This window comes from Gobio gobio, assembly GCF_949357685.1.
Source record: "Gobio gobio genome assembly, chromosome: 24".
Lineage (NCBI taxonomy): Eukaryota > Metazoa > Chordata > Actinopteri > Cypriniformes > Gobionidae > Gobio > Gobio gobio.
In genome coordinates, this window is record NC_137120.1 from 31,607,164 (window position 1) to 31,634,231 (window position 27,068).

At 40.6% G+C, this 27,068-nt stretch overlaps 1 protein-coding gene across 1 annotated transcript; it reads left to right on the forward strand.

The window, feature by feature from the left end:
* Positions 1-214: 214 nt before the first annotated feature.
* On the forward strand, positions 215-26,684 carry LOC307120185 (unconventional myosin-Va; the record flags this gene model as incomplete). The annotated part of the gene is made up of 35 exons (XM_079807071.1): positions 215-241; positions 2,866-2,976; positions 3,255-3,423; positions 3,693-3,837; positions 7,638-7,794; positions 7,878-8,021; positions 8,109-8,190; positions 8,280-8,387; positions 8,454-8,566; positions 8,718-8,986; positions 9,067-9,148; positions 10,754-10,894; positions 11,041-11,166; positions 11,260-11,343; positions 11,424-11,555; positions 11,721-11,818; positions 11,894-11,980; positions 12,063-12,383; positions 12,486-12,642; positions 14,872-15,111; positions 15,921-16,130; positions 17,137-17,230; positions 17,354-17,508; positions 19,018-19,212; positions 19,298-19,398; positions 19,499-19,616; positions 19,704-19,812; positions 20,926-21,048; positions 21,132-21,283; positions 23,799-23,888; positions 23,963-24,098; positions 24,181-24,481; positions 24,553-24,727; positions 26,344-26,424; positions 26,523-26,684. 35 exons carry the CDS (start codon positions 215-217, stop codon positions 26,682-26,684), a joined length of 4,995 nt encoding a protein of 1,664 aa, XP_079663197.1.
* Positions 26,685-27,068: the final 384 nt, after the last annotated feature.

Below are 27,068 nucleotides of genomic sequence, written 5' to 3' on the forward strand. Positions count from 1 at the left end.
TTTGCACTACTTGTTCAGATGCAGGTTTTAAATGTCCCTCTCTTACATCAAGGATTAACTGTTAACTTACTATTACGGATATGATGGCTGAATCTCTAACTGACCAAAGGGCACCGGGCCAGTCACTCGCTCTGGGACACAAATTAAGAGAACAGCTGAAGTTGTAGTGAGGTTTCCTTTTAGCTGTCAAAGCAGAAACTAACTCTCTGGCCAGATGGCAACCACAGAGCTTTACACAAAGGTAAGTGCGTTAAATAATTTGAGTACATATTTTTTTGCAGTTTCATTGGATGTCATTATGATAGATATATAGATAAATAGATGGGTCGGTAGGTAGGTTGGTAGGTAGGTAGGTAGGTAGGTAGGTAGGTAGATAGATAGAGGTAGTTGGTAGATAGATAGATAGATAGATAGATAGATAGATAGATAGATAGATAGATAGATAGATAGACAGACAGACAGACAGACAGACAGACAGACAGACAGACAGATAGATAGATAGATAGATAGATAGATAGATAGATAGATAGATAGATAGATAGATAGATAGATAGATAGATAGATAGATAGATTAGATGTTTAGTGTTGAATGATAGTTTCAGAGAAAACCGGCTGGTGTTAATGTTTAATGGTGCAGCGAGTGTTTTTATGCTGATTGAGGAGAAAGAGTGTCACTAGGGTGGGACAGATAGTCACTCAGGCACATGAGCCAGTTGTATAACATTCAAAATATTGAATACATTTTCTTGGTATCCATATCTTTAGACATGATCATACTCGGGTCTATAGACTGTAATGTCCAATCTTGCTCCTAGAAGGCCACCTTCCTGCACACTTTAGCTCTGACACACCTGGCTCAGAGTTTCTAGTCATCCTGAAGACCTTGATTAGCTGGTTCAGGTGTATTTTTGTTTGAAAAGCAGTGGAATGTCAACCAGTCTGCTTTCTTCAGTTTTCACACTTGAAATGTGAGAACTTACATGTTTATGACCTGACTGTATGACCTTTGATTAAAGGAACACTCCACTTTAAAAAAAAAAAATAGGCTCATTTTCCGACTCCCCTAGAATTAAATAGTTGTGTTTTACCGGTTTCGAATCCATTCAGCCAATCTCCGGGTCTGGCGGTAGCACTTTTAGCATAGCTTAGCATAGATAATTGAATCTGATTAGACCGTTAGCATCTCGCTCAAAAATGACCAAAGAGTTTTGATATTTTTCCTATTTAAAACTTGACTCTTCTGTAGTTGCATCGTGTACTAAGACCGACGGAAAATGAAAAGTTGTGATTTTCTAGGCCGATATGGCTAGGAACTATACTCTCATAGCAATAATCAAGGAACTTTGCTGCCTTATTATGCAATGATACTACTCAGCACCTGAAAATAGGCTAACTTCCGTAAACATAAATGTGACAACCTCAGAGTTGCCTTATCGGCCTAACATTTTTTCTAATTTTCCTTCGGTCTTAGTACGTTGTAACTACAGAAGAGTCAAGTTTCATTTTTGAGTGAGATGCTAACGGTCTAATCAGATTCAATGATCTATGCTAAGCTATGCTAAAAGTGCTACCGCCAGACTCGGAGATCGGCTGAAAATGGATTCGAAAACGTTTAAACTCAATTGTTTAACTCTAGGGCAGTTGGAAAATGAGCCTATTTTCAAAAAAAGTGGAGTGTTCCTTTAAGCCAGAATTAGGCCTTAGTACAATTAAGACATTTAAAGGGATAGTTCACCCAAAAACTATCCCAAAATGTACTCACCCTCAAGCCATCCTAGGTGTATATGACATTCTTCTTTCAGATGAATACAATCAGAGTTATATAAAAAAAATGTCCTGGCTCTTCAAAGCTTTATAATGGCAGCCCAAAATTTGAAGCCCATAAAAGTGCATCCATCCATTATAAAAGTAATCCATATGGCTCCAGGGGGTTAATGAAGGCTTTCTGAAGTGAATCAATGGGTTTGTGTTAGAAAAATATCCATATTTAAAACTTTATAAAGTAAGAATATCTAGCTTCCGACGGACCGCCTTCCGTATTCAACTAACAAAGAAAGTGTAACGCCTCTTACGCTACGTCCGACATCATCGTCACGCCAGTTATGCTTTTTTCGTAAGTTGAATACAGAAGGCTGTCCACCGGAAGCTAGATATTTTACTTTATAATGTGTTAAATATGAATATTTTTCTTACAAAAACCCATCTATTCACTTCAGAAGGCCTTTATTATTTTATAAACGTGCCTTAGAAAAGCATTACTGGTGTGCATCTTGAGACAAAACAATGGCGCTGACGTATTTTAGTGCAAGTTGCTTTTAGTTTTCAACACCTCAAAAATGCATGTCTGTGAAACCTGGGGTGTCTTAAAGTTTGGGTAATATTAATTAGCGAAGTAGCAAGAGATTAGGAACACTACTTGTAAAATGGGCTTTATATTTCCTTTTCTTCATAAAGCTCATACAAAAAGTGCTTTCTTGAAGTACAATACCAAAACTAAAAAAACGTAATTTCGTTTGAAATGTGTCGAAGCCAAAAGCATCGAGGGCAACGCCCCGACCCGAGTTCGAGTCCCGGCTCGGGGACCTTTCACAATCCCTTTCTCTTCTCACTCCCACTTCGCTTTCTGTCAGTTCTCTATACTATCCTATCTAAATAAAGGCTAAAACACCAAAAAATAAATGTATGAAATGTCAAAATCTGTTGGCTCTTTGTTTTGCCGAAACGCTGCTAATAATAAAATGTCCTTAAGAGAGTGTGCAGTTATATAAACTGAAAATGTTTCAAATGACTTTGACTATTTTTCATGACATACACTGTTGATTATGCTTTGTATGAATATGTATTTATGTTTCTGTTGCATCTCAGGGTGCATGTGTGTGGGTGCCAGACCCAGAAGCTGTGTGGGTGTCTGCACAGCTGCTTCAAGACTACCATCCTGGAGACCAACAGATCTTAATCCAACTCAGCGATGGCAGAGTAAGACAAATACACACATATGATGCTGGAATGAAACCATGAGGCTTGCAGATTATGCATGTTCCACTGACCTTTGACAATCAAAATGTGTCCAAACACTTTCTAAACAAAATGTTTTCCCTAATTTTGAGCAGTACTACCATTCATTTAAAAACCAATTAACCAAGACAAACTGCCTTGTTTTATTTATATAGTTACAAACGGTAGGCTACATATATCTCTCTGTCTGTGTGTGTGTGTGTGTGTGTGTGTATATGTGTGTGTTTTTTGATTTGGAGGAGATGGAGTATCCAGTGTTGCCTCCGGCAGGTCTTCCCCCCCTAGGTAACCCTGATATTTTGGAGGGGGAGAATGACCTCACAGCTCTAACCTTCCTGCACGAGCCAGCTGTACTTCACAACTTGCGAGTGCGCTTTCTTGACTACAGTAGCATTTACACATACTGCGGTGAGTTAAATTCAACAGAAAACAGTGGCAAGTTTTTACAGCCATCGCCCATTAACCTCCATTTTACTGGGTGTAAAGTTCAAGGGACTGACATTCAAATAACATTACTCATTGTTATATTGGCTACTGTAAAGAACGTTTACCAAGCACTGAGTTCATTGCCATGAATTATGCTAAGAAAATGATGGCCTTGCATGTTTTTAAAGTACATTCATTTAATTTTTCTTTTCGTCGACATGTTAATCTCATTTAGTCTCATACTTTAATAGGGATTGTGTTGGTGGCATTAAATCCGTATGAACAGTTGCCCATCTACGGAGAGGAGGTGATTGACGCTTACAGTGGCCAGGACATGGCGGATATGGAGCCACATATTTTTTCTGTGGCTGAAGAGGCGTACTGCACTATGACCAGGTCAAGAGCAATCAAATAACAAGAATTTCCCCACACTTACAAAAAAAGTACCATATTTTTTGGACAAAAACCATAGTATTCTTTAAACTACTTTGAAGTACCATGCAGATTATTATGTCGATATTTAAGGCACCACGGTCCCAGACAACAAATTAGGGTGCGTTCCATTCGACCGTAAGTGGACTGCGAAGTGGACTTCAGAGGGTATTCCGCCATCTTAAGTGAGATTCCAATCCAAAGGGAGCGAACATGTTCAGTCGGAAGGGTACTGCGAACGGCGTAGGGAAGAAGGGAACATCGATACATCACTTCACAGGAAGTAGAGAGTGAAAATCACCCAAATGTTTTTGCGCGTCGCGTGCATCACCTGTCTGAACTAATGATGGTGAAGAGCCGTTGGTTGGAAGAGTTTTTAAACAGCTCTGCGATTGAGGAGTTTACATATGCATTTGAATATTCATAGTTATTATACAAACTAGAGTATTTATGAATGGTTATGGCAATAACTGTTACATTTGTATATTATATTTTATGAAAATGTAAACAAATTAAAAGTGTTGAGAAGCACCTGAGGGCTGTCATGTTTTATATTTTACTTTATTTACCTCAGGAATGTTTACTGTGCAGCTGCACTTGGGAAAGAAAGCGCACGAGATGAGACCGCTAAAGACCATTAAGAATAGCCTACATAGTTAACCAAATCAAAGTATTTTCATATTGAATGACAGACGCAGCTTCAAATCTGTTTATAGTCAATACAGGTAATAAGTAAACTAATAAAACTAATGGACAATGTTTTGATTATATGTTTTAGATAGCCTATACTGTGCGTTTTTTGTAAATGTATATGCTTATTATATGGTTTTCAATTTGAAAGTAAAGTAAATTACAATATTAATTTATGTTGGGCTAAATCATAATCTGCATCCATCCTTGCCTTTCTTTGATGACGTTGCAGGGCGTTCCAATGAGCGATTATTGTCAGCGAAGTCCACTTCACCTGATATACCGTGCTCAGGGAGTAGGGAGCAGTGAACAGTGCGTAGGGACCCTGTCGAATGGAATGCACCCTTAGTGTCATCCCAGATCCGGCCCACTTCTGGTACGTGTGGAATCCACGTGCACTTGCAGTCGGATCTGGGCCGACACTAGTTTACCCCTTTTTCCACCAAGGCAGTGCTGGTTCGGAGCCAGAGGCTAGTTTCAAATCGGTTGTTTGTCCTTCAACACCCAAAGCACCATCTTTGAACCAGGAAAAGTGGTTCTTAAGTAGGACCAAATCATTGCTGGTCTAGAAATAGGAACCGCATGTGTCGGTGGGGTTACCGTGACAAACACAAACTTGTGACCGCGCTTTTTGAAATAGAAGCTAATCGAGCTAATAGCTGCTCGATTGTAATCTCCGTTTATACAAATTAGGACGAGCTGCATGAATGCGTTGTATTCCTTGTGTTTTGATGCCGATGTAGGATCGTAAAGCCACGTGCATAATCACCATTCATGTTGATGGAAGGTTCGAGATGCATCGGCGCTGTGCAGTAATCGCTCTTGCGGTACTTTATAGGGGTGTAACGTTAACGGTACACGTATTCGTATCGTATTCGTGCAGTCTTTAACAGTTAACAGTCGACTTGTTGTAAGCAAGGAACACACTTTATTACTGTATTCAGTCCATTTTATCATGAAATTCAAACGATAAATGCCGTTTTGACGCTCTTTGGCGCTGTATAAACGCGATCAGTTCAACTTCAAGCGGCTGCACGCGTGTGAACGCGATCATCTCTTCCTAAAGAATAAACATAAAATAACATCTCTTAAGGTATGTTGATGATACATTACAACTTACTGAAATTTATCATATGTCGTGTAATTGCTCAATTGTTGTTTCAACGGTGGAAAGACAATAAAACAGCTTGTAAACGATGTCACGTAGCATCATTTACCTCAGGCAGTCATTAAGTGTCCACAGCTAACTTACTTCACTAGAGAGATTCTTTCGCTAAATATATGCACTATTAGCCTATATATTCTACATAACCTAGTGATGTCTTGTTTATTTAATGTATGTTTAAATAAATCTGTCATGAAAATGACAGCCACTGTGTATAAATGATTATATTTCAACAACGAATTGGAGAGAACAAATTATAATTAGATTTAGAAGTTATTGCAAACAAGTTACTGCCTCATGTGAAGCTTGAGCTAAAAATAAATAGCAACTGATTTTAGGCTAATAGTTTGGGCTCTGTTGTTAATCTTTAATATAAGGTGACCAGATTTCTGAAATGGAAACAGGACATTTCCTATTTGAGTGGTCAAAATATCACTAAAATCATTTGTTATTATCTTTATTAATTTATCTTTTAATTAAAAAACAGGGACAATACATTTTGTACGTTGTTGTTGTTGTTGTTGTTGTGGGCTCCCTATATTATTGTTAACATTAATAATTATTATTATTTAGTTTGATTATTAGGATTTTTGGTCTGAATTTAATACAATTCAACACACCCGCAAAAAACTACAAAACAATGAAAATAGTTAATAGTAGCCATTGTAGCCTAAATACCAAGCAGTTCAAAACAACATTATAACATGACTTAACAAAAACAATAAAACAACATAAATATGATAAATAAAACTATTTAACAAATATTTTAACATTTTTACTTAAAATGTTTTGTTACGTGCTTGAAAATAACTCTTACTCTCCCTAATATTTTAGTTATTTTGCATTTTAGGCTTATTTTAAGCCGAAAGTATGTGTATCTGCACATGTATTTGTTGCAAGTGTAACGTTAAAGGGGCTATATGCAACTTTCCCCCAAAATAAACGTAACAATAGCCTTTTTATTTTACCATTTATGACTCAAACATCTCCTGATGAGCATACTGACACCTTGCCCGCTCACAGTAGGTGCACCTATAAGCCTGTATCCTATTTTTCCTATTTTCTGGCGGGTCGTCTTTTCCCGCGCTGTCTGCGGATGTGACGTCACCACTGCTGCGAGAGCGAGCAGAAAATGAGAGCAGTTCTGTTTTTTGGCCACAGGTGTCAGTCGCGAGTTTAAATTTCAGAAAAACGCATATAGCCCCTTTAAGTTAATTGTTTAGGTTTTTTATAGTTCAGATGTGGTAATCACTGCTTCGTGACTGAGGAACTTTTGGGGACAAAACAATCCCGCACCTGTTGAGGTTCTGTTTTAAAGCACATGCAATCAGTATTACTTTAATTTAACATTAATATTTAGTATGTTACTACCTTGAAAGCGATATTTGATGATATATCTGCGGGTTGTTGTGAACAAGCTATAAAACGGGGACATTTCCGGGGACAGCTCCAATCGGGGACAGTATAAACCGGGACTGTCCCCGGGAAACGGGGACGTCTGGTCACCCTACTTTCAATGTGTAAGTAATTGAGGGACGTACCGAACCGTCAGTTTTGTGTACCGTTACACCCCTAACGATGAACGGTCTGCGCAGCGCCGATGCATTTCAAACAAGCCTGGTGTGCTGAGAAAGAGAGTGTCGAAAGACCTGGCTCTGTGGTGACTCTTCTCGCACGTGGAAAGACAAACCGGTTCTTAGAAGGCTTGTCAGTCGAACCGGCACTAGCTCTGAACTAGCACCCGGTTCATGCTGGTGGAAAAGGGTATTATGTTGCTGTCTGTGGTATGGTATTACCCTCTGATACCGTCACTTTAACTTGGTACTACACAGTGTACTGTAGGGAGTTTCATTCTGAATTTGTATCATAATACAGTAACCAAAACATGGTTTTAATCATAATTGTACAGAGAGGAGAAAAACCAGTCCATCATAATCAGTGGAGAATCAGGCTCAGGTAAAACAGTATCTGCTAAGTACACCATGCGTTACTTTGCTGTTGTGGGTGGTGCGGCCCAGCAGACCAGTGTGGAGGAGAAAGTTTTGGCATCCAATCCCATCATGGAGGTAGTAAAACTTGATTTCTGGTAAAGTAGGAGGCTGTTTATTAATCATTTAATTCGTTTAAATGATCATTTTAACCCTTACAGGCAATTGGTAATGCAAAAACAACCAGAAACGACAACAGCAGCCGTTTTGGAAAGTATATTGAAATAGGATTTGGACGTAAAGGGGATATAATTGGGGCAAACATGAGGACCTACTTGTTGGAGAAATCAAGAGTTGTGTTTCAGGTGACTGCTTGATTATATCGTGAATATCTCATGATTCAGTGATCAAGTTTGGTTATTGAGATGCATTCTGTTTTGTGATATGAACAGGCAGCTCAAGAGAGGAACTACCACATCTTCTACCAGCTTTGTGCTTCCAGGGATTTGCCAGAGTTGAGGACACTCAAACTTGGTAAAGCCTAAATTGATGTCACTCAAGCATACATGTGTGAATTTTGTGTTGTTTTTGTTCAATCACCACGCATTACTGCATCTCACTAGATTCTGCGGAAAACTTCCATTACACCAACCATGGACAAGATGTCCACATTTCAGGCACAGATGATGTTGTCGAGCTGGAGCGGACTAGAAATGCCTTTACTATACTTGGTAAGTTAAGATACATCCATACATTCCTTCAATGCAACGTGATAAACTTGTGGTTCACCCCTGCAGGAGTGCAACCGGACCAGCAGATGGAGATATTTCGTATACTGGCAGCTATTCTTCATCTGGGGAATGTCAACATACAAGCCAGTGGTCGTGGTGGGGACCGCAGCTACATTAATGTACAAGCACCATTTCCAATTATTGTGCACATTTCTGAGTCAGAGTCAAAAATTGAAGAACCGTTTGAATAGATAAATGCTGTCCTTGCTAATTTTCTAACAAGTAGTGGGTGATAATATGGACATTATTTCGTATTCACCACACTGGCAGGCCGATGACCGTTCCTTGGCTGTCTTTGCCAAGCTTTTGGGAGTGGAAGGTGCTCAGATGGCCCAATGGCTATGTCACAGGCGACTGGCGGTGGGTGGGGAGATGCTTGTGAAGCCCATTACGGGCCAGCAGGCTAATGAAGCACGGGATGCTCTGGCTAAGCATGTGTATGAGCAACTATTCACATGGACGGTGCATAGACTCAACTCATCCTTACGAGCACATCGGGAACAGCCCAAATCTTTCATAGGAGTTCTTGATATCTATGGGTAAGAGTTATTTTGTACGTAATAGTCAATAATATAACAAAAAATATACATGTAGGATTTTTCTTTTGAATCGTTTATAGGTTTGAGACTTTTGACAGAAATAGCTTTGAGCAATTCTGTATTAACTACGCCAACGAGAAACTCCAGCAGCAGTTCAACAGGGTAAGTTTCCAGTATCTGGACTTATGTTGGTGCCTGACACCTTGTGGATGAGTGTTTTTATATTTTTGTCTAGCGAATCATGACTTCCCGCTTGAAGCATTGCTCCACACTAGTGCACACTGTACAAGTGCCTATTTTTGGTTAATTTGTATTTTTCAGAACCTGACTAGCCATTAGTTGACTTGTTGACTCAACTTTGTTTCTTTAAAGGAACGCTCCACTTTTTTTTTGAAAATAGGCTAATTTTCTGGAGTTAAACTGTTGAGTTTTACCGTTTTTGAATCCATTCAGCTGATCTCTGGGTCTGGCACTTTTAGCATAGCTTAGCATAGATAATTGAATCTGATTAGACCGTTAGCCTTTCGCTCAAAAATGACTGATTGATATTTTTCTTATTTAAAACTTGATTCTTCTGTAGTTACATCGTGTACTAAGACCGACGGAAAATGAAAAGTTGCGATTTTCTAGGCCGATATATGTCTAGGAACTATACTCTCATTTCTGCGTAATAATCAAGGAACTTTGCTGCTGTGCCATGGGTGCAGCGGCGCAATGATATTACACAGTTCCTATCCATATCGGCCTAGAAAATCGCAACTTTAAATTTTCCGTCGGTCTTAGTTCACAATGTAACTACAGAAGAGGAAAAATATTGAAACTCTTTGGTCATTTTTGAGCGAGATGCTAACGGTCTAATCCGATTCAATGATCTATGCTAAGCTATGCTAAAAGTGCTACCGCCAGACCCAGAGATCAGATTTGAAAACGGTAAAACTCAACTGTTAAACTCTAGGGGAGTTGGAAAATGAGCCTATTTTCAAAAAAAGTGGAGTGTTCCTTTAAGTTAACCCTTAAACATATACCTCAGGTCTTTAGTGACCCAGGGTGTCATTTGCTACCCTCCCCCTCATAATTTTTTTAAGTTAGACGTCAACCTTCTTAGTTTTCCTCAATCAAGTCATTATAAACAATATAACAATAAAAAAATACAATTATAAAACAATGCCTGTTTTCCCAGTCATTTTTTGTAACAATTGTATAGGGTCGCTAACGACCCGAGGTGTGTGACAGTGTAAGTATATATTTTTTTAACAATAATTTAAACTTTCATGACTGGATAAGTGCAATTCACCTTTATTCCACAAGGTGGCAATGTCAATACACAATGATGAAGTGATGTTTCACTCATAGTTACCGCAGGCAGAAAACAAAAGAATAGGAAGTATCATCAGAAAAACTTGAAATGGCAGTGTCGCTGTCACTTGATGGTGAATCTGGTGAAGAAGCTGTCAGCATTCAAAATTAGATTTTGAAGATGTTGAAAATGATAGTTTTGAGAATATGTTTGAATATGAATGAATATGAATATCATGAATATGAGATGCTGAATGTACTGAGAAATTAGCTCTTATGAGGACAGTGATGATTGTATAAAACATATTCTTCTGTAATTGTTACTCTAATATCAGGAGAGTTTTTTATTACCCGACAGGTGAAGATCCATCCGTGTTAGATATAGACCCGGGTCGCTAAAGCCCCGAATATATAATAATGATTGGCAAAATTTAAGGGATAAGTTTAAAGTATGTGGTACGTCCTTGTCAGCATGTGTTTCAGTTGGAGCAAGAGGAGTACCTGCGAGAGGAACTTCCCTGGAACCGTATTGAGTTCAGCGATAACCAGCCATGCATTGCTCTCATCGAAGGCCAACTGGGCCTACTTGATCTTCTGGATGAGGAATGCAGAGTGAGGAACCTACACATTGTAACACAAGTTGGGCCACATCTGGTACATGTGGATTCAACACATACCAGATGTGTGCTCGACACTATGTTGCTGTCTGGGTCTTATCATGTCACCAAAGTGTAAAACACATTCTTGCTCTGTTCTAGATGCCGAAAGGCTCGGATGAGAACTGGGCTCGGAAGGTTTACGACCAGCACCTGAACCACAGCCCTTACTTTCGTAAACCGCGCATGTCCAACTCTGCTTTCATCATCGTGCATTTTGCTGATTTGGTCAGAAAACATCTACTTAGGAAAAAGTTGGAAAATGGTGGCACAGAACCTTTCAATGTTTGTGATAATAGTGCTGTTTTTTTTTTGCGTTAGGTTCAGTATGAGTGTGATGGCTTTTTAGACAAGAACCGCGACACTGTGTTTGAGGAGCCCATCAATATACTGAGAGCTAGCCAGGTATTGTGTGAACAGCTCAATTATTGGCTTTTAGTTTTGTACTTATTCTGCCTCCTCACAACTCTCTGTACCCTTCCCAGTCAGAACTAGTTGCAGAGTTGTTCCAGAAGGAGTCAGCAGGGGGATCCCTCCCCAACTCCTCTCTTGCAAACGGGAGCGTACGTTCAGGAAAGAGAGCTCACAGAGAGCACAAATTATCTGTGGGCTTTCAGGTGAGCTGCTTCTCCTGGTTCCTGTCTGAAGAAAACTCTTTTCAAATGGTTCCATCTAAATCTTTTAAGGTGTTCTCTCCCAAACAGCAACTGTGTTGCTGTCTGGGCACTCTTTAGGTCTGAGATTTCAAACGTTTCTTGCATATTCTGTCTTTATGTGTCTAGTTTCGTCAATCCCTGCACCTTTTGATGGACACCTTGAACAGCACCACCCCGCATTATGTTCGCTGCATAAAGTCCAATGACCTCAAACAGCCTTTTCTGTAAGAAAAAATATATATCCTATGTGTTTATGTATATCAGGGTTTGAGTAACCTTTTCCCATCTCTCCATATCAGATTTGATCCCAAGCGAGCAGTGCAGCAATTGCGAGCGTGTGGAGTCTTGGAGACCATTCGAATCAGTGCCGCAGGCTACCCCTCCAGGCAAGTACTCTTCTATAAGTCTGTCAAATAAGAAAAGCATGAGTTCCCTCTTACATCCCAGACTCTTTCGTCCGTACTCCAGGTGGACGTACGAGGAGTTCTTCACCCGCTACCGGGTGTTGCTACGTGGTTCTGTTTCTCAGGATGATGTACGGCGTTCCTGCCAGAGTGTCCTGCCCGACCTCATCCCTGATCCAGAGCAGTACTGCTTTGGCAAGACCAAGGTCTTCTTCCGGGCCGGACAAGTTGCAGTACTGGAGAAGCTGAGAGGGGATTGGCTTTGTGCAGCAGGGGTTTTGATCCAAAGCTGGGTGAGAGGATGGCTGCAGCGTAGGCGTTATCAGCGGCTCCGGTGGGCCACCTTCATCCTGCAGCGCTACACCAGAGGAACCCTAGCCCGAAGGTGGGTTAGAGTGTTACCTGAAGAACACACTATGTAGCCGGTTCCCAGTACGTTTGTGACTCCAATTTTAAAGTATATACTTCATTGTTGCCTAACCATTAGGTTGGCGTGGACCATCCGTTATACAAGAGCTGCTTTAATCATCCAGAAAACATACCGCATGCTGGCTGTGCGGCAGCTTTATATGGCCATCAGAGAGGCCACCATCAAAATCCAGGCCTTCATCAGAGGCACGCAGGCTCGTCGCATTTATAGACAGGTAAAAAATGTGTATTTGTTAGTGTGTCTGGGTATAGTTGAAAGTTACACCCTACACCTGCAGATGCTAAATGTTGAAAAAATAGCCAAAGATTTACCTGATTATTATAGTTGTTTGCTATTCTGAAGTTCTAACTCAAGTAATGCATCTCAATGCAGAATCTCTATTATAATATAGCATTTTTTTCTATTTGGTCTATGCTGGAAAGAAATGATTCAGTTTGTTGTTCAGTTGCACTTTCTCTTGCATGATGCACTGGGGAATTAATAATTCGTATGGGTGCATTCATAGGCGCTGATTTATGTTTCTGCCGGTGGGTAGCCACCCTTTGCCAGTTTTGATTTTGCCAGTTGTTGATTTTGTCACATTCAGTAACTTTGTGTTATCAGGATATGCTGCTTTACTTCAAATTAATGTTACCTGTAAAGAAGTGAAAAAAGATGTGTTTTATGTGCCAAGTGTAGGATTGTACTAGCCTGGCGTGGCCATACTCAATTCTAGTCAGAATATGAGTCTGGTACCGCTCCATTGAGCTTTGATTATGGGGCGTGTTTCAACCGAGCCAGGAAAGACCTCAATTGGATAGACCCACAACCAATCAGAGCAACGGAGCGACGCGTAACGTTAGTTGTCAAATGTCAACAGAACTCAACTGCACTGTAACCAAGTCCGTGTTTTTCTCCATGTCCGCGGGTTGAAGCGACCCCAATTATGTGATTATATAAACCCAGGAATGCGAATTTTAGCAGGCAACCATGCCAAAATAACATATTTTGCCAACCAAACGCCATTTTTTTCCGGAGAACCCCCCCGAAAGTTATAGTTTTGGGCTATAGTTTTGAGTAGCAATTGTGCGCGACAATGCAAAAACACTTGGAAACCCTGTCTGCACGCACGCTGGATTAAGTAACGTTACAAGAAAAAGATGAGTGTAAACGATCTTTGCCAGTAATAAAATAATTTAAGGATACACAGAGTACTTACCAACACGATCATCGTTTCTGAGAGAAATAGTGAAGGTGAATGCATATACGAACAAGTTCTCCGTTTAGGATAAGAGCAAATTCAACCCAAGAGCCTTCGATGACGTGGATGATTACGTTACTGTTGATCATCTGTCCATCATCGTCTAAAGCCCGCCCTGACAATTTCATTGGTCCGAACAGTTTCTGTTCGGGCATAATTCCTCCTCTATGGAGCGAGTCCAGACCGAATTGCCCGAGCAAAACATTTTGTGGGCGGGGCTAAATTCGGCTGGCATTCAGGCTAGGATTGTACAGTTCATGTGAAGAGAATTTATGTGTCAGTAGTTTAAGACAACAAGCCTTTTGTTCTTCATGATGTGCATTTATCATAGAAAACATTTGATGAAGCATGTTATAGTGAGCTATTTTAAATAAGGCCACAATCTGCATATTTTTAAGTGACTGCACTTTATTTTACAGTACGTGCATATTGTACTTACCTAAGAAAGAACTGGGTAATATAAGCTACAGAGCCCATGATTTACTCACCCTCAAGTCATCCTAGGTGTATATGCCATTCTTCTCGTTTTAGACTCTAATTTATGACCAGTGTTTTGTTTTGCTCTATCCTCTGCGCTTCTGCGTTCGTCAATACGCATGCGTCAAGGTTACTCTTTCGCCATAAATCGATGTGTATGGCAATCCGCCGGAAGTTAGTTGTTTTAGTCTATAAAGTTTTAAATATGGATATTTTTCTTACACAAACGCACCACTTCGCTTCAGAAAACCTTTATTAACCCCCCGGAGCCGTGTGGAGCATTTATATGATGGATAGATGCACTTTTATGGACTTCATAAACGAGGCAACAATTCACTGCCATTATAATGCTTGGAAGAGCCAGGACTTTTTTTAATATAACCCCGATTTTATTCGTCTGAAAGAAGAAAGGCATATACACCTAGGATGACTTGAGGGTGAGTAAATCATGGGCTAATTTTCATTTTTGGGTGAACCAACCCTTTAAGGTTAGGTTTAGGGATGAGCTCAGGGTTAGTACCTAGTTATTACCCAGTTAGTGTCATTACTATAAAAGGCACATGGGGAACAGGAGTCAGGACTATAAAATAAAGTGCTACCATTTAAGTTTAAACTCAATTTCAACATGTATTTGATTTGCATTTTAGGTCATGGTAACTTGACATTTTACTTTCAGTCAAGACATTTACTAAAAAACTTTGTTTTACAAATGTCTTCTCTCTTTAGGTGCTGACAGAGCGGGCGGTGGTGTTTTTGCAGGCACAGGTGCGAGGCTGGCTGGCCCGGTGCAGTTTCAGGCGCGTCAGAGCCGCGGTGGTGCTCATGCAGTGTTGCGTGCGCAGGCGAGCGGCACGTAAAGAACTGTTGCAACTGCGCGCTGAGGCTCGATCAGTAGAGAAATACAGAGAACTCAATAAAGGCATGGAAGTCAAACTCATGCAGCTGCAGCTCAGAGCCGACCAACAGGTAAGAGGATGGAAGAAAGCATTGAGCAATTGCGTCATTTTTTTTTTTTTCACAATTCAAAAAGACCATGCTTTTAAATTTGACATTTTAATAAAAATGTTAAATCCACTTAGTTTTTCTTTAGTTACTAAGTGTCATGATGCAAGTAACATGTAAATAGTTCAACAGTGTTTGATATGTTCACTACTGTGAAAAAATGAAATTGTACTTAAAATATGAAAGTCACTGTTTTCAACTGATTTGTTCAAAATGGCTGATTCATTCAGGAACAGAATCTGCTGAGAAGAGAGGAAATAGTTTTGCTTTGACTCTGTTTGAAACTATTTTCATTGGTAAAATAGAGGTAGAACATCCAATACTATATATAGATATATATACAATGTTTATTATTAATTATTATCAGGATTTATAAAACATTATGTAAAACAAAAAAGTCTAGAGCAGGACTTGATTTTGCCCAGGGGGAATTGATTGGATGGATGGATGGATGGATGGATGGATGGTTATGTTTTCCTATTGGTCGATTTCATGTAAGTGATAGATTTCTCTCTTCCACTAAACGCGTCATCAGAGAAGAGATGAGGTAGGGGAAGTTATTTTGATGAAAGATAATGATGCAGATAAATGATTTATAATAAATACTGTAATATTCCATTCAAAAAAAGAATTGTCTACTTTGATTTCACTGTGACTTTAACAGGAGGACTTTAAATATGACCGTCCAGCTCAAGGCTGCATTGGTAGGCAAACACCGTATTTTAAAACTGGACAGATGGCCACCCAATGTGAATGTGCTTTTCTTTTCTCAGGCGAGAGCGAGTGCGTCTCTGAGGGAGACTCTTCAGGCAGAGCGAGAATCTCACAGCTCTGAGCTGGAACAGCTGCGGTCAAGCCTCCTCAAACTCCAGGTCCAACTGCAGGAGAATGCAAACACTGCTCCTTTACTCGCAGACAAACAGCAGGAGGACATGAGGAAAGCTGAGGAGAAGGCCGCCCAAGAGATTCTCCATCTTACACAGGTGAGCCATGTTTCACATATACAGTTAAAGGGTTAGTTCACCCAAAAATGAAAATTCTGTCATTAATTACTCACCCTCATGTCGTTCGACACCCGTAAGACCTCCGTTCATATTCGGAACACAAATGAAGATATTTTAGTTGAAAGCTGATGGCTGAGAAAGGCTTCAGATAGGCCTCCATTGGCATTCAGTACATTTACACTCCCAAGACCCATAAAAGGCACTTAAAACGTCGTTACAAAGTCCATCTCACCACAGTGGCTCTACAATAATTTTACGATGCGACGACAATAGTTTTTGTGCGCAAAAAAAATCAAAATAACACCTTTATCCAGCTTGTTATTGTCTTCCGTGTGTGCCTCCACGACGCATGCGTGAGAATATGACGTAGCGCCGGGCTTCGGGAATCCATGAAATGCACACTTAAGCCCCATTTTGAGAACTACGCCGAGAAGCACGATCAATGTAGAATCCAACAGCTTAGACACGCGCGTCTTCCTCTGCTTGTAAACAAATCGCTTCTGGGTCATGTGTCTGAACGCCGGATCTGCATCATATTCTCGCGCATGCGTCGTGGAGGCACACACGGAAGACAATAACAAGTTGGATAAAGGTGTTATTTTGATTTTTTTTTGCGCACAAAAACTATTGTCGTCGCATCGTAAAATTATTGTAGAGTCACTGTGGTGAAATGGACTTTGTAACGACGTTTTAAGTGCCTTTTATGCGTCTTGGGAGTGTAAATGTACTGAATGCCAATGGAGGCCTATCTGAAGCCTTTCTCAGCCATCAGCTTTCAACTAAAATATCTTCATTTGTGTTCTGAATATGAACGGAGGTCTTACGGGTGTCGAACGACATGAGGATGAGTAATTAATGACAGAATTTTCATTTTTGGGTGAACTAACCCTTTAACATCAGCCACTCATTCTTTCTTCTCTTGCTATAGGCAGTTGGTTCTGTTGATATTCACCAGTTTTGTTTGTTTACTTCCTGTTTATTCTAGGAAATCCAAGCTCTCCGAATTGAGAGAGAATCTTTGGAAAAAGAGAAGGAGGATTTGGCTATTCGTTTGCAGGATCAGGAAAAGGCTCAGGAGGGTAAATGCATTTAATAAATAAATAAAATAGCTAAGGCTCATTTTAATGTATTTAAATATACACAATAGATATAAACACAAACTAACTCATATGTGTAAAAGTTGAATAAACTGCATGTTTCAGAGAGCCGTCAGCAGTCCGTGGATCAGGCAGATGCATCAGTGCGAGCAGAGCTGGAAGAGGAGAGGAGGAGATACCAGAGTTTACTTAGAGAGTTCACAAGACTAGAGCAAAGATACGACAACCTAAGAGATATGAGCCTGTTCAGCACCAATGAGGTACATCTGAGAGAATTTGTAATGTTTATAAAAAAACATTTATGGAATAATCCCAGACAGCAATATAGTTTCGGCCCCGATACGGCGCCCACATCTTGTACGTGTGGAATCCACATGTCCACGATCTGGGCCGACACTATGTTGCTGTCTGAGATTGATGATGGGCCATTGAGGTGTGCATTATTTTCTAATATTTCAATGAACCGGAGTCAATTATTCTGCTTATACTATGGTTACCACACCTCAAGACATTGTTCAGATGTTGTTTTTCAAGACATTTTAGGTTTTTGCCCTTAAAATGCTCTTGTGTATAGGACACATTTCTATTGCTAATTCCAAAACGTCATTTTAGAGCTTGTAATGGAGGCTTGAGGTATTGATAGCAGACTAATGCAGTTATTAGAGAGGGAGAGAAACTGTAAGTTTATCTGCTTCAAGAACAGCACCGTTATTACCTCGCTAGTGTGTAATATCATGTAACTTTTAAAATACGGTCTGTTAGCGGTACACTGTTAGTGGAAGTAAAAGGGAACAACAGCACAGAAAGTGTTAGGCCACGTAAAGTCACAGAGCGGGGTCAGCTCATGCTGAGGCGCACAGTGTGCAGAAGTCGCCAACTTTCTGCAGAGTCAATAGCTACAGACCTCCAAACTTCGTGTGGCCTTCAGATCAGCTCAAGAACAGAGCGTAGAAAGCTTCATGGAATGGGGTTCCATGGCCGAGCAGCTACATCCAAGCCTTATAACACCAAGTGCAATGCAATGCGTCGAGTCTGGGTTTGGCGGTTCCCAGGACAACGGTACTTGCCTGCATTGTGCCAAGTGTAAAGTTTGGTGGAGGGGGGATTATGGTGTGGGGTTGTTTCTCAGGGGTTGGGCTTGGCCCCTGAGTTCCAGTAAAAGGAACTCTTAATGCTTCAGCATACCAAGACATTTTGGACAATTTCATGCTCCCAACTTTGTGGGAACAGTTTGGGGATGGCCACTTCCTGTTCCAACATGACTGTGCACTAGTGCACAAAGCAAGGTCCAAAAAGACATGGATGAGCGAGTTTGGTGTGGAGGAACTTGACTGGCCTAAACAGAGTCCTGACCTCAACCCGATAGAACACCTTTGGGATGAATTAGAGCGGAGACTGTGAGCCAGGCCTTCTCGTCCAACATCAGTGCCTGAACTCACAAATGCGCTTCAAGAAGAATGGTCAAAAATTCCCATAAACACACTCCTAAACCTTATGGAAAGCCTTGCCAGAAGAGTTGAAGCTGTTATAGCTGCAAAGGGTGGGCCAACTCCATTTTAAACCCTATGGATTAAGAATGGGATGTCATTTAAAGTTCATGTGCATGCGTCCCAAAACTTTTGGCAATATAGTGTATGTAAGAATAAAATAAAAACCTGACAATATGTATTAAAAAATTAATGGAGTGGCTAATAATAACATTTGTTTACTAGTTTTATTTTGTGTTTACATTTTATTGTAAGCAAGAATATTGATGTGCTCCCTCGCAGCATTCACGTGGACACAGGCGAACAGATTCGACTGTGTCTTTGGAGCCTCTTTCGCCCGTCACCACGCCATTCTCAAGCTCGCCCGTCTTCCCTTCACCCGAGGAGGTCAGGAGGATCAGCATCACTGAGGAGGTCAGGAGGATCAGCGTCACGTCACCCACCGACAGGAGACCATGGAGCCTTGAGCAACCTCTGGTCAGAGTTTAAATTAAAAGTCTGTTTCAAAAAAAAAAAAAAAAGTAATATATTACAATAATAAAATGACAATATTTACCCACAGAACGTCCTAATGGAGGATATGAGCGTTGCGAAGGACACAGCCGAGAGGATGAAGGGGGAGGATCTCAGATATGCGTACGATGCTGTACGGGTGGCCAACAAGTCAGTTTCCTTTCACTCACCTCACATTCATCAGACTAATACATTGAGACCTTATAGAGTCTTTGAGGACTATTATCGTCACTAAATTTTACGGTTCCAGGTTTCTAGAGACGCAGCTGTTGTCTCAGAGAGAGCAGTGGGAGCAGGAGATTTCAGCTCTCAGGATGAAACTCCAGCAGGCCCATGACAGAGATACACCTGGAGATCCTGAGATAAATGTACCTGTTCCATCTCAACCTACCATTTATTGTTCTTTGTGCTTCGTTCAGTTGTCATTCTTTGCTTCTTTATGTGTGTGTATAAAGGAACTAATGGAAGAGGTGGCGGTTAGAGAGCAGGAATGTGTCCGATTACGTAGAGAGCTCAAGGAACTGAAACACACCGTGAGCCTCAGGAGAATCCTGTCTTATGCAGGTCTGTGTGGTCCAAAATTTTTTTTTAAACATCTACACTACACTTAAAAAAAAAGGTAAAATACAACCATTTAGGAACCTTTCAGCAAGCAGTTCTTAAAAGAGAGAGAAAATCTTATTTTCAGGATTACATTATACATTTCTTTACTGTCACGTTTGATCAATTTATTATGTAATTTTCTGGCTTTCCATGTTTTCACTGGTTTTTTTTGGTAGGGAGTGCTATTATGCATCTTCTGAAAGAGTATTAAAGGTGGGGTAAGTGTTATTTCAAAACTGCTTTAGAAAAGTGTCTCAGGCCGAGTACCAAACAAACGTATAGCCAATCAGCAGTAAGGGGCGTGTCTACTAATGACGGGGAGAAGAGAGCGCACGTCATTATTCAAAAGACACGACACAGGACGGACATTAGCCGAGCGATGACAGAAAGAGAGAGATGGCAGATAAAAAAACAAAAGGTGAAAGATGTCTGTGGAACTAAAGAAGGCTTACAGATAATACACTCCTAATATATGTTCTTTTTCTTTGGTTCCTCTTTTCGTGATTGATATAACCCTCTAATATTGTCATAATTGTAATATGTTGAACATTCGACCTGGATTACCATTGTAACACATTGCTTCACTTATTGATGACATCATTCCGCCATAGTCGTTGCCTGGGTTACATATGTGTGGGGCGGAGCTAGCAAAATAGGGGCGTGTTTGTTTTGGTGATTTGAAATCAACATCGGTTACCAGAAAGCACTTACCCCACCTTTAAATCTCCAGATCAAAACACAGGCAAGGAAGCAGAAACAAATGATAAAAATAAAAAAATAAAATAGTTTTTTCATGAAACTTACCCACATTCAAGGGTTGATGAAAAAAAGAATGCACAAAGCTAGAATAAAACTGTTTTTGTTTTTGTTTAAAAGCAGAGACTCTGTTCTTTCTCTTGATATATTGCATGTTCAGATATTCATACAACAAAATATTCTGGGGGCCATGCAAGTTTTGTGAAAATGATCAAAAATGCTTGCGGGGAAAGAGTAAAAAAATTGTACTGACCTCAGACGTTTGAATGGCATTGTGTCGCACTTAAAATGTCTATTTAAAATGTATTTAACGCTCAGGTCTAGCCATAGGTGCATCCCAGGATCCAACATCTCCTGGCCCTCAGAAGAGCCAGACACTCAGCGGACTACTGGAGTGTAGGAAAAGAGACGAGAGCAAGCTGATCAAACACCTTATAACAGGTCAGCAACACACACAACAGTGGGTTTACTTTTGATACGGTTATTCAAGCTGACTGACGGGATTTCAAATTTCTCTGGGACAGATGTGAGGGCGGAGGGAGTTTTGACGTTGTCCCCTGGACTGGCGGCTCGGGTTCTGTTTCTGTGCATACGGCAAGCGGACTGTAGTGGCGATAAGACACGGGTGAAGGGGCTCTGCGGCTCTGCTTGCAGCGCTATTAAAACTGCCATGAAGGTGAACAAACTATAATTAAACAAGCATTTATATCTTTATAAATCTTATTTGTTATCCCTTATCCCCATCTTATCCCTTATTTGTTTATTTCTGGGTTCAATTGAGGTTAAGCTCAATAGACAGTATATATGGTGTATGTTGATTACCACCAAAATATTTAGTTTTCTTAAGGTGACTGTGAGGCACTTATGCTGCCTTCACATGCTATCAGAAATGTCCTACTTCCCACTTCTGAAGTCGTGATTACGAGCTCATCGCATTCAAATTTTTACTTGAGAGGGTGTTCATGTCCAATTTTTTAACTAGGAAACTAGTATTTATGATAGCATGCAAAGGCAGCATTAGTAAATGGAAAAAAAGGCATTATTGCGAAAAAAAAGTTAGCATTAGAAGAGAAAAGGTCAGCCTCTGAAGAAAAAAAAGTCAGCATCGGAAGTAGTAGTCAGCATCGGAAGAAAGTCAGCATTGGAAGAAAAAAAAATCAGCATCGGAAGAAGAAATCAGCATCGGAAGAAAAAAAAGTCAGCATCAGAAGAAAAGAAAGTCAGGATCGGAAGAAAAAAAAGTCTGCATCGGAAGAAGAAGTAGTCAGCATCGGAAGAAAAAAAAGTCAGCATCGGAAGAAGTCAGCATCGGAAGGGGAAAAAAAAGTCTGCATTGGAAGAAAAAAAAGTCAGCATCGGAAGTAGTAGTCAGCATCAGAAGAAAGTCAGCATTGGAAGAAAAAAAAAGTCAGCATTGGAAGAAAAAAAAAGTCAGCATCGGAATGGGAAAAAAAGTCTGCATCGGAAGAAGAAGAAGTAGTCAGCATCGGAAGAAAGTCAGCATCGGAAGAAAAAAAAGTCTGCATCTGAAGAAGTCAGCATCGGAAGGGGGAAAAAAGTCTGCATCGGAAGAAAAAAAAGTCAGCATCGGAAGTAGTAGTCACATTCAGAAGAAAGTCAGCATTGGAAGAAGAAATCAGCATCGGAAGAAAAAAAAGTCAGCATCGGAAGAAGTCCTCACCATCGGAAGAAAGTCAGGATCGGAAGAAAAAAAAGTCTGCATCGTAAGAAGAAGAAGAAGTAGCTAGCATCAGAAGAAAGTCAGCATCGGAAGAAGTTAGCATCGGAAGAAGTTAGCATCGGAAGGGAAAAAAAAGTGCATTGGAAGAAAAAAAAAGTCTGCATCGGAAGAAGAAGTAGTCAGCATCGGAGGAAAGTCAGCATCGGAAGAAAAAAAGTCTGCATCGGAAGAAGTAGTCAGCATCGGAAAAAAGTCTGCATCGGAAGAAGAAGTAGTCAGCATCGGAAGAAAAAAAGTCTGCATCGGAAGAAGTAGTCAGCATCGGAAGAAAAAAAAGTCTGCATCGGAAGAAAAAAAAGTCTGCATCGGAAGAAAAAAAAGTCTGCATCGGAAGAAAAAAAAGTCTGCATCGGAAGAAAAAAAAGTCAGCATCGGAAGGGAAAAAAAAGCCAGCATCGGAAGAAAAAAAGTCTGCATCGGAAGAAAAAAAAGTCTGCATCGGAAGAAAAACTCAGCATCGGAAGAAGAAAAAAGTCAGCATCGGAATGGGAAAAAAAGTCAGCATCGGAAGTAGAAAAAAGTCAGCATCGGAATGGGGAAAAAAGTCAGCATCGGAATGGGAAAAAAAGTCGGCAACGGAAGAAAAAAAAGTCACCATCGAAAGAAAAAAAAGTCAGCATCGGAAGAAGTCGTCAGCATCGGAAGAAAAGAAAGTCAGCATCGGAAGTAGTAGTCAGCATCGGAAGTAGTAGTCAGCATCGGAAGAAAAAAAAAGTCAGCATCGGAAGAAAAGAAAGTCAGCATCGGAAGTAGTAGTCAGCATCGGAAGAAAAAAAAAGTCAGCATCGGAAGAAGAAGTCAGCATCGGAAGAAAAAGTCACAATTACCTTTTTACATTTTTTATTCCGGGGCAAAAACAAGCTTCCGTTATAGCCCATATCTCACAATTCTGAGGGAAAAAAGTCAGCATTGCGAGGAAAAAAGTCAGAAAAAATGGAGATGATGAGTTGCAATTACCTTTTAAATATTTTTTATTCCGTGGAGAAAATAAGCTTTCATAGCTTCAAACTTGGAATTGCAAGAAAAAAGAGATTAGTCCCATTATTAGTCCCGCAATTCACCTCTATAATCTCATTTAGCCACATGCAACCGCCTTTTTCAAGACACATAACCGCTACTTAATAAATGAGCTGTTATGGAATACAAACGTGAAAGTGTCTTGAGCTTGTGTTCATCACAGACCTTATTTCAGCCATTTAACCAAAATCTAAACGAACCAGAAGTGCTAAAATGCTAACTCGTTTCCATGCTTTGGCTACTACTTCGTCATACCTGCATTACTCTATTACAACTCTATTATTTGAGATGTAAAGCTATTTAAATATTTTTTATAATCATTCTGACAATTCAGGATAATTTGATCTGTATCTAGGAAACGTGTAATGTGTGTAGAGTAGATTTCAAGACATGAATGGGTCATATTTGTGAACAGTAACTGTGATTGTTGTAGAAACACGGCAATGATCTGGACATGACGGCTGTGTGGCTAAAGAACGCTCACCTGCTCAAAGACCTGCTCAACCAGCACTCTCCCCAACAGGTGACAGAACGACCGACTTGAAATTGAAATGTAATCATTTGATCAATTTAAATATATGAACGTATTCTGTGAAGGATGTGAGGGGCTGCGAGGAGCTGGTGCCTCTGGTGACGGACGTGCAGGAGTCCGTCCGAGCGCTCGGTGATCTGTGTATTCAGGCCTATCAGCAGCTGCTGTCCATCTCTGAGAGCCATCTACAACCTATGATCGGTACACTCGTATAGACACAAAGAACCTTCATATAGATCTCTCAATGACCTTGTTGTAGTTAATACTCATCTCTTAACTTTAGTCCCAGCAATGCTTGAAAGTGAGACCATTCCTGGTCTGGCTGGTTCAGCTGTAAAGCTGGGCGTCGGTCGCAAGCGTGCCGGTTCGGACCCCCGGCTTCTTGCTAGTACAGAGGGGACCACTATGGGAGTGGTCTTGAGGGAGCTGTCAGCGGTGCACACAGCCCTGTCCCGTCAGGATCTGCCCTCGGCCCTGCTGGAACAAGCCTTCCATCAGCTCATGTACCTGCTGGCCGCCTCCGCCCTCAACAGCCTGCTGCTGCGCAAAGACATGTGCTGCTGGAACCGCGGCCTCCAGATCAGGTCAGCACCGCAGTTCTGTTACTTCCACATTTGCTTGAGTGTTTTGGGATATTTATATCCTTCTATCACAGGTATAATGTGAGTTTACTGGAGGAGTGGCTGCGGAGTCGTTCGCTGCAGACAGGGGGCGCTGTGGCCACTCTGGAGCCTCTGATACAGGCAGCACAGCTTCTACAAATGAGCAAGAAGACTGAAGCAGATGGACAAGCCATGGTCCAAACCTGCAATGCTTTGTCCAACCAGCAGGTGGCGCGCCTATTACATTTACATGTTGAGACAATTGCATGTTATGCTCTAAATGTTTTTGTAATTTTAAGTGATATATAATATATACATCGATCAGGCATAACATTATGACCATATCATGTCATATAATTAGAATATCATCAAAACGTTTTATTTATTTCATTAATTCCATTTAAAAAGTGAAACTTGTATATTATATTCATTCATTACACACATACTGAAATATTTCAAATGTTATTTCTTTTAATTTTGATGGTTATAACTGACAACTAAGGAAAATCCCAAATTCAGTATCTCAGAAAATTAGAATATTGTGAAAAGGTTCAATATTGAAGACACCTGGTGCCACACTCTAATCAGCTAATTAACTCAAAACACCTGCAAAGGCCTTTAAATGGTCTCTCAGTCTAGTTCTGTAGGCTACACAATCATGGGGAAGACTGCTGACTTGACAGTTGTCCAAAAGACGACCATTGACACCTTGCACAAGGAGGGCAAGACACAAAAGGTCATTGCAAAAGAGGCTGGCTGTTCACAGAGCTCTGTGTCCAGGCACATTAATAGAGAGGCGAAGGGAAGGAAAAGATGTGATAGAAAAAAGTGTACAAGCAATAGGGATAACCGCACCCTGGAGAGGATTGTGAAACAAAACCCATTCAAAAATGTGGGGGAGATTCACAAAGAGTGGACTGCAGCTGGAGTCAGTGCTCCAATAACCACTACGCTTAGACATATGCAAGACATGGGTTTCAGCTGTCGCACTCCTTGTGTCAAGCCACTCTTGAACAACAGACAGCGTTAGAAGCGTCTCGCCTGGGCTAAAGACAAAAAGGACTGGACTGCTGCTGAGTGATCTAAAGTTATGTTCTCTGATGAAAGTAAATTTTGGAAATCAGGGTCCCAGAGTCTGGAGGAAGAGAGGAGAGGCACACAATCCACGTTGCTTGAGGTCCAGTGTAAAGTTTCCACAGTCAGAGGTGGTTTGGGGTGCCATGTCATCTGCTGGTGTTGGTCCACTGTGTTTTCTGAGGTCCAAGGTCAACGCAGCCGTATACCAGGAAGTTTTAGAGCACTTCATGCTTCCTGCTGCTGACCTGCACACAGTGCCAAAGCAACCAGTACCTGGTTTAAGGACCATGGTATCCCTGTTCTTAATTGGCCAAAAAACTCACCTGACCTTAACCCCATAGAAAATCTATGGGGTATTGTGAAGAGGAAGATGCGACATGCCAGACCCAACAATGCAGAAGAGCTGAAGGCCACTATCAGAGAAACCTGGACTCTCAGAACACCTGAGCAGTGCCACAGACTGATCGACTCCATGCCACGCCGCATTGCTGCAGTAATTCAGGCAAAAGAAGCCCCAACTAAGTATTGAGTGCTGTACATGCTCATACTTTTCATGTTCATACTTTTCAGTTGGCCAAGATTTCTAAAAATCCTTTCTTTGTATTGGTCTTAAGTAAAATTCTAATTTTCTGAGATACTGAATTTGGGATTTTCCTTAGTTGTCAGCACCTGTATATAGAACATCATATTTATATTCATATAAATCAGGTATACATGACTTGCATATATATATATATTTATCATTAACATTAAAAATCTTCTCTCAGATTGTGAAGATTTTAAGCCTCTATACACCTCAGAGTGACCTGGAAGAGAGAGTAACGCTCAATTTCATCCGTATAGTACAGGTAAGAGTGACATCATGTGAGCGGGAGCTCTGCAACAGAAGATCATACCAGGGTTTTGTCCAGGAGTGATAATGCTGCTTTTCTGTGGGGTTTCCCAGGGGCTGCTGAAGGGGCGCTCTGAGGGGCAACCTCCACAGCTTCTGATGGATGTCAGACGGGTATTCCCCGTCACGTTCCCTTATCAGCCGCCACCGCAAGTCACTGCCGCCCAGCTTGAAATCCCAGAGTCCCTCAAGATCTCCTTCCTACGCAGAGTTTGAATGTGGGTGTTCCTTTGCCTCCTGAAAAGCAGTTTTTTGTGCGCTTTTTTGCTGTATTAACATCACTTTAAAATGCTATCCGAGCATTTTGTATACATTGTAAGCATGCTAATTTTGGGCCCATTGTAAATGTTTAATAGTATCCATTCCTCCCTCCTTACGTAAAAAAAACTACTAAATTCACCTTTGAAATAAAATAATTTTTAAACTTGCACATCAGGCAAAATAAAATCAAATTTGGCCTTGAACCGTCGTTTTTTTTTTCTTAATATTTTTTCCATTAAACTTAATTTATAATTAAACACACACACACACACACACACACGATTGGATTAATTGAATCGACAGCACTAGTATTAGTGCAATAATCATACTATATTTCAA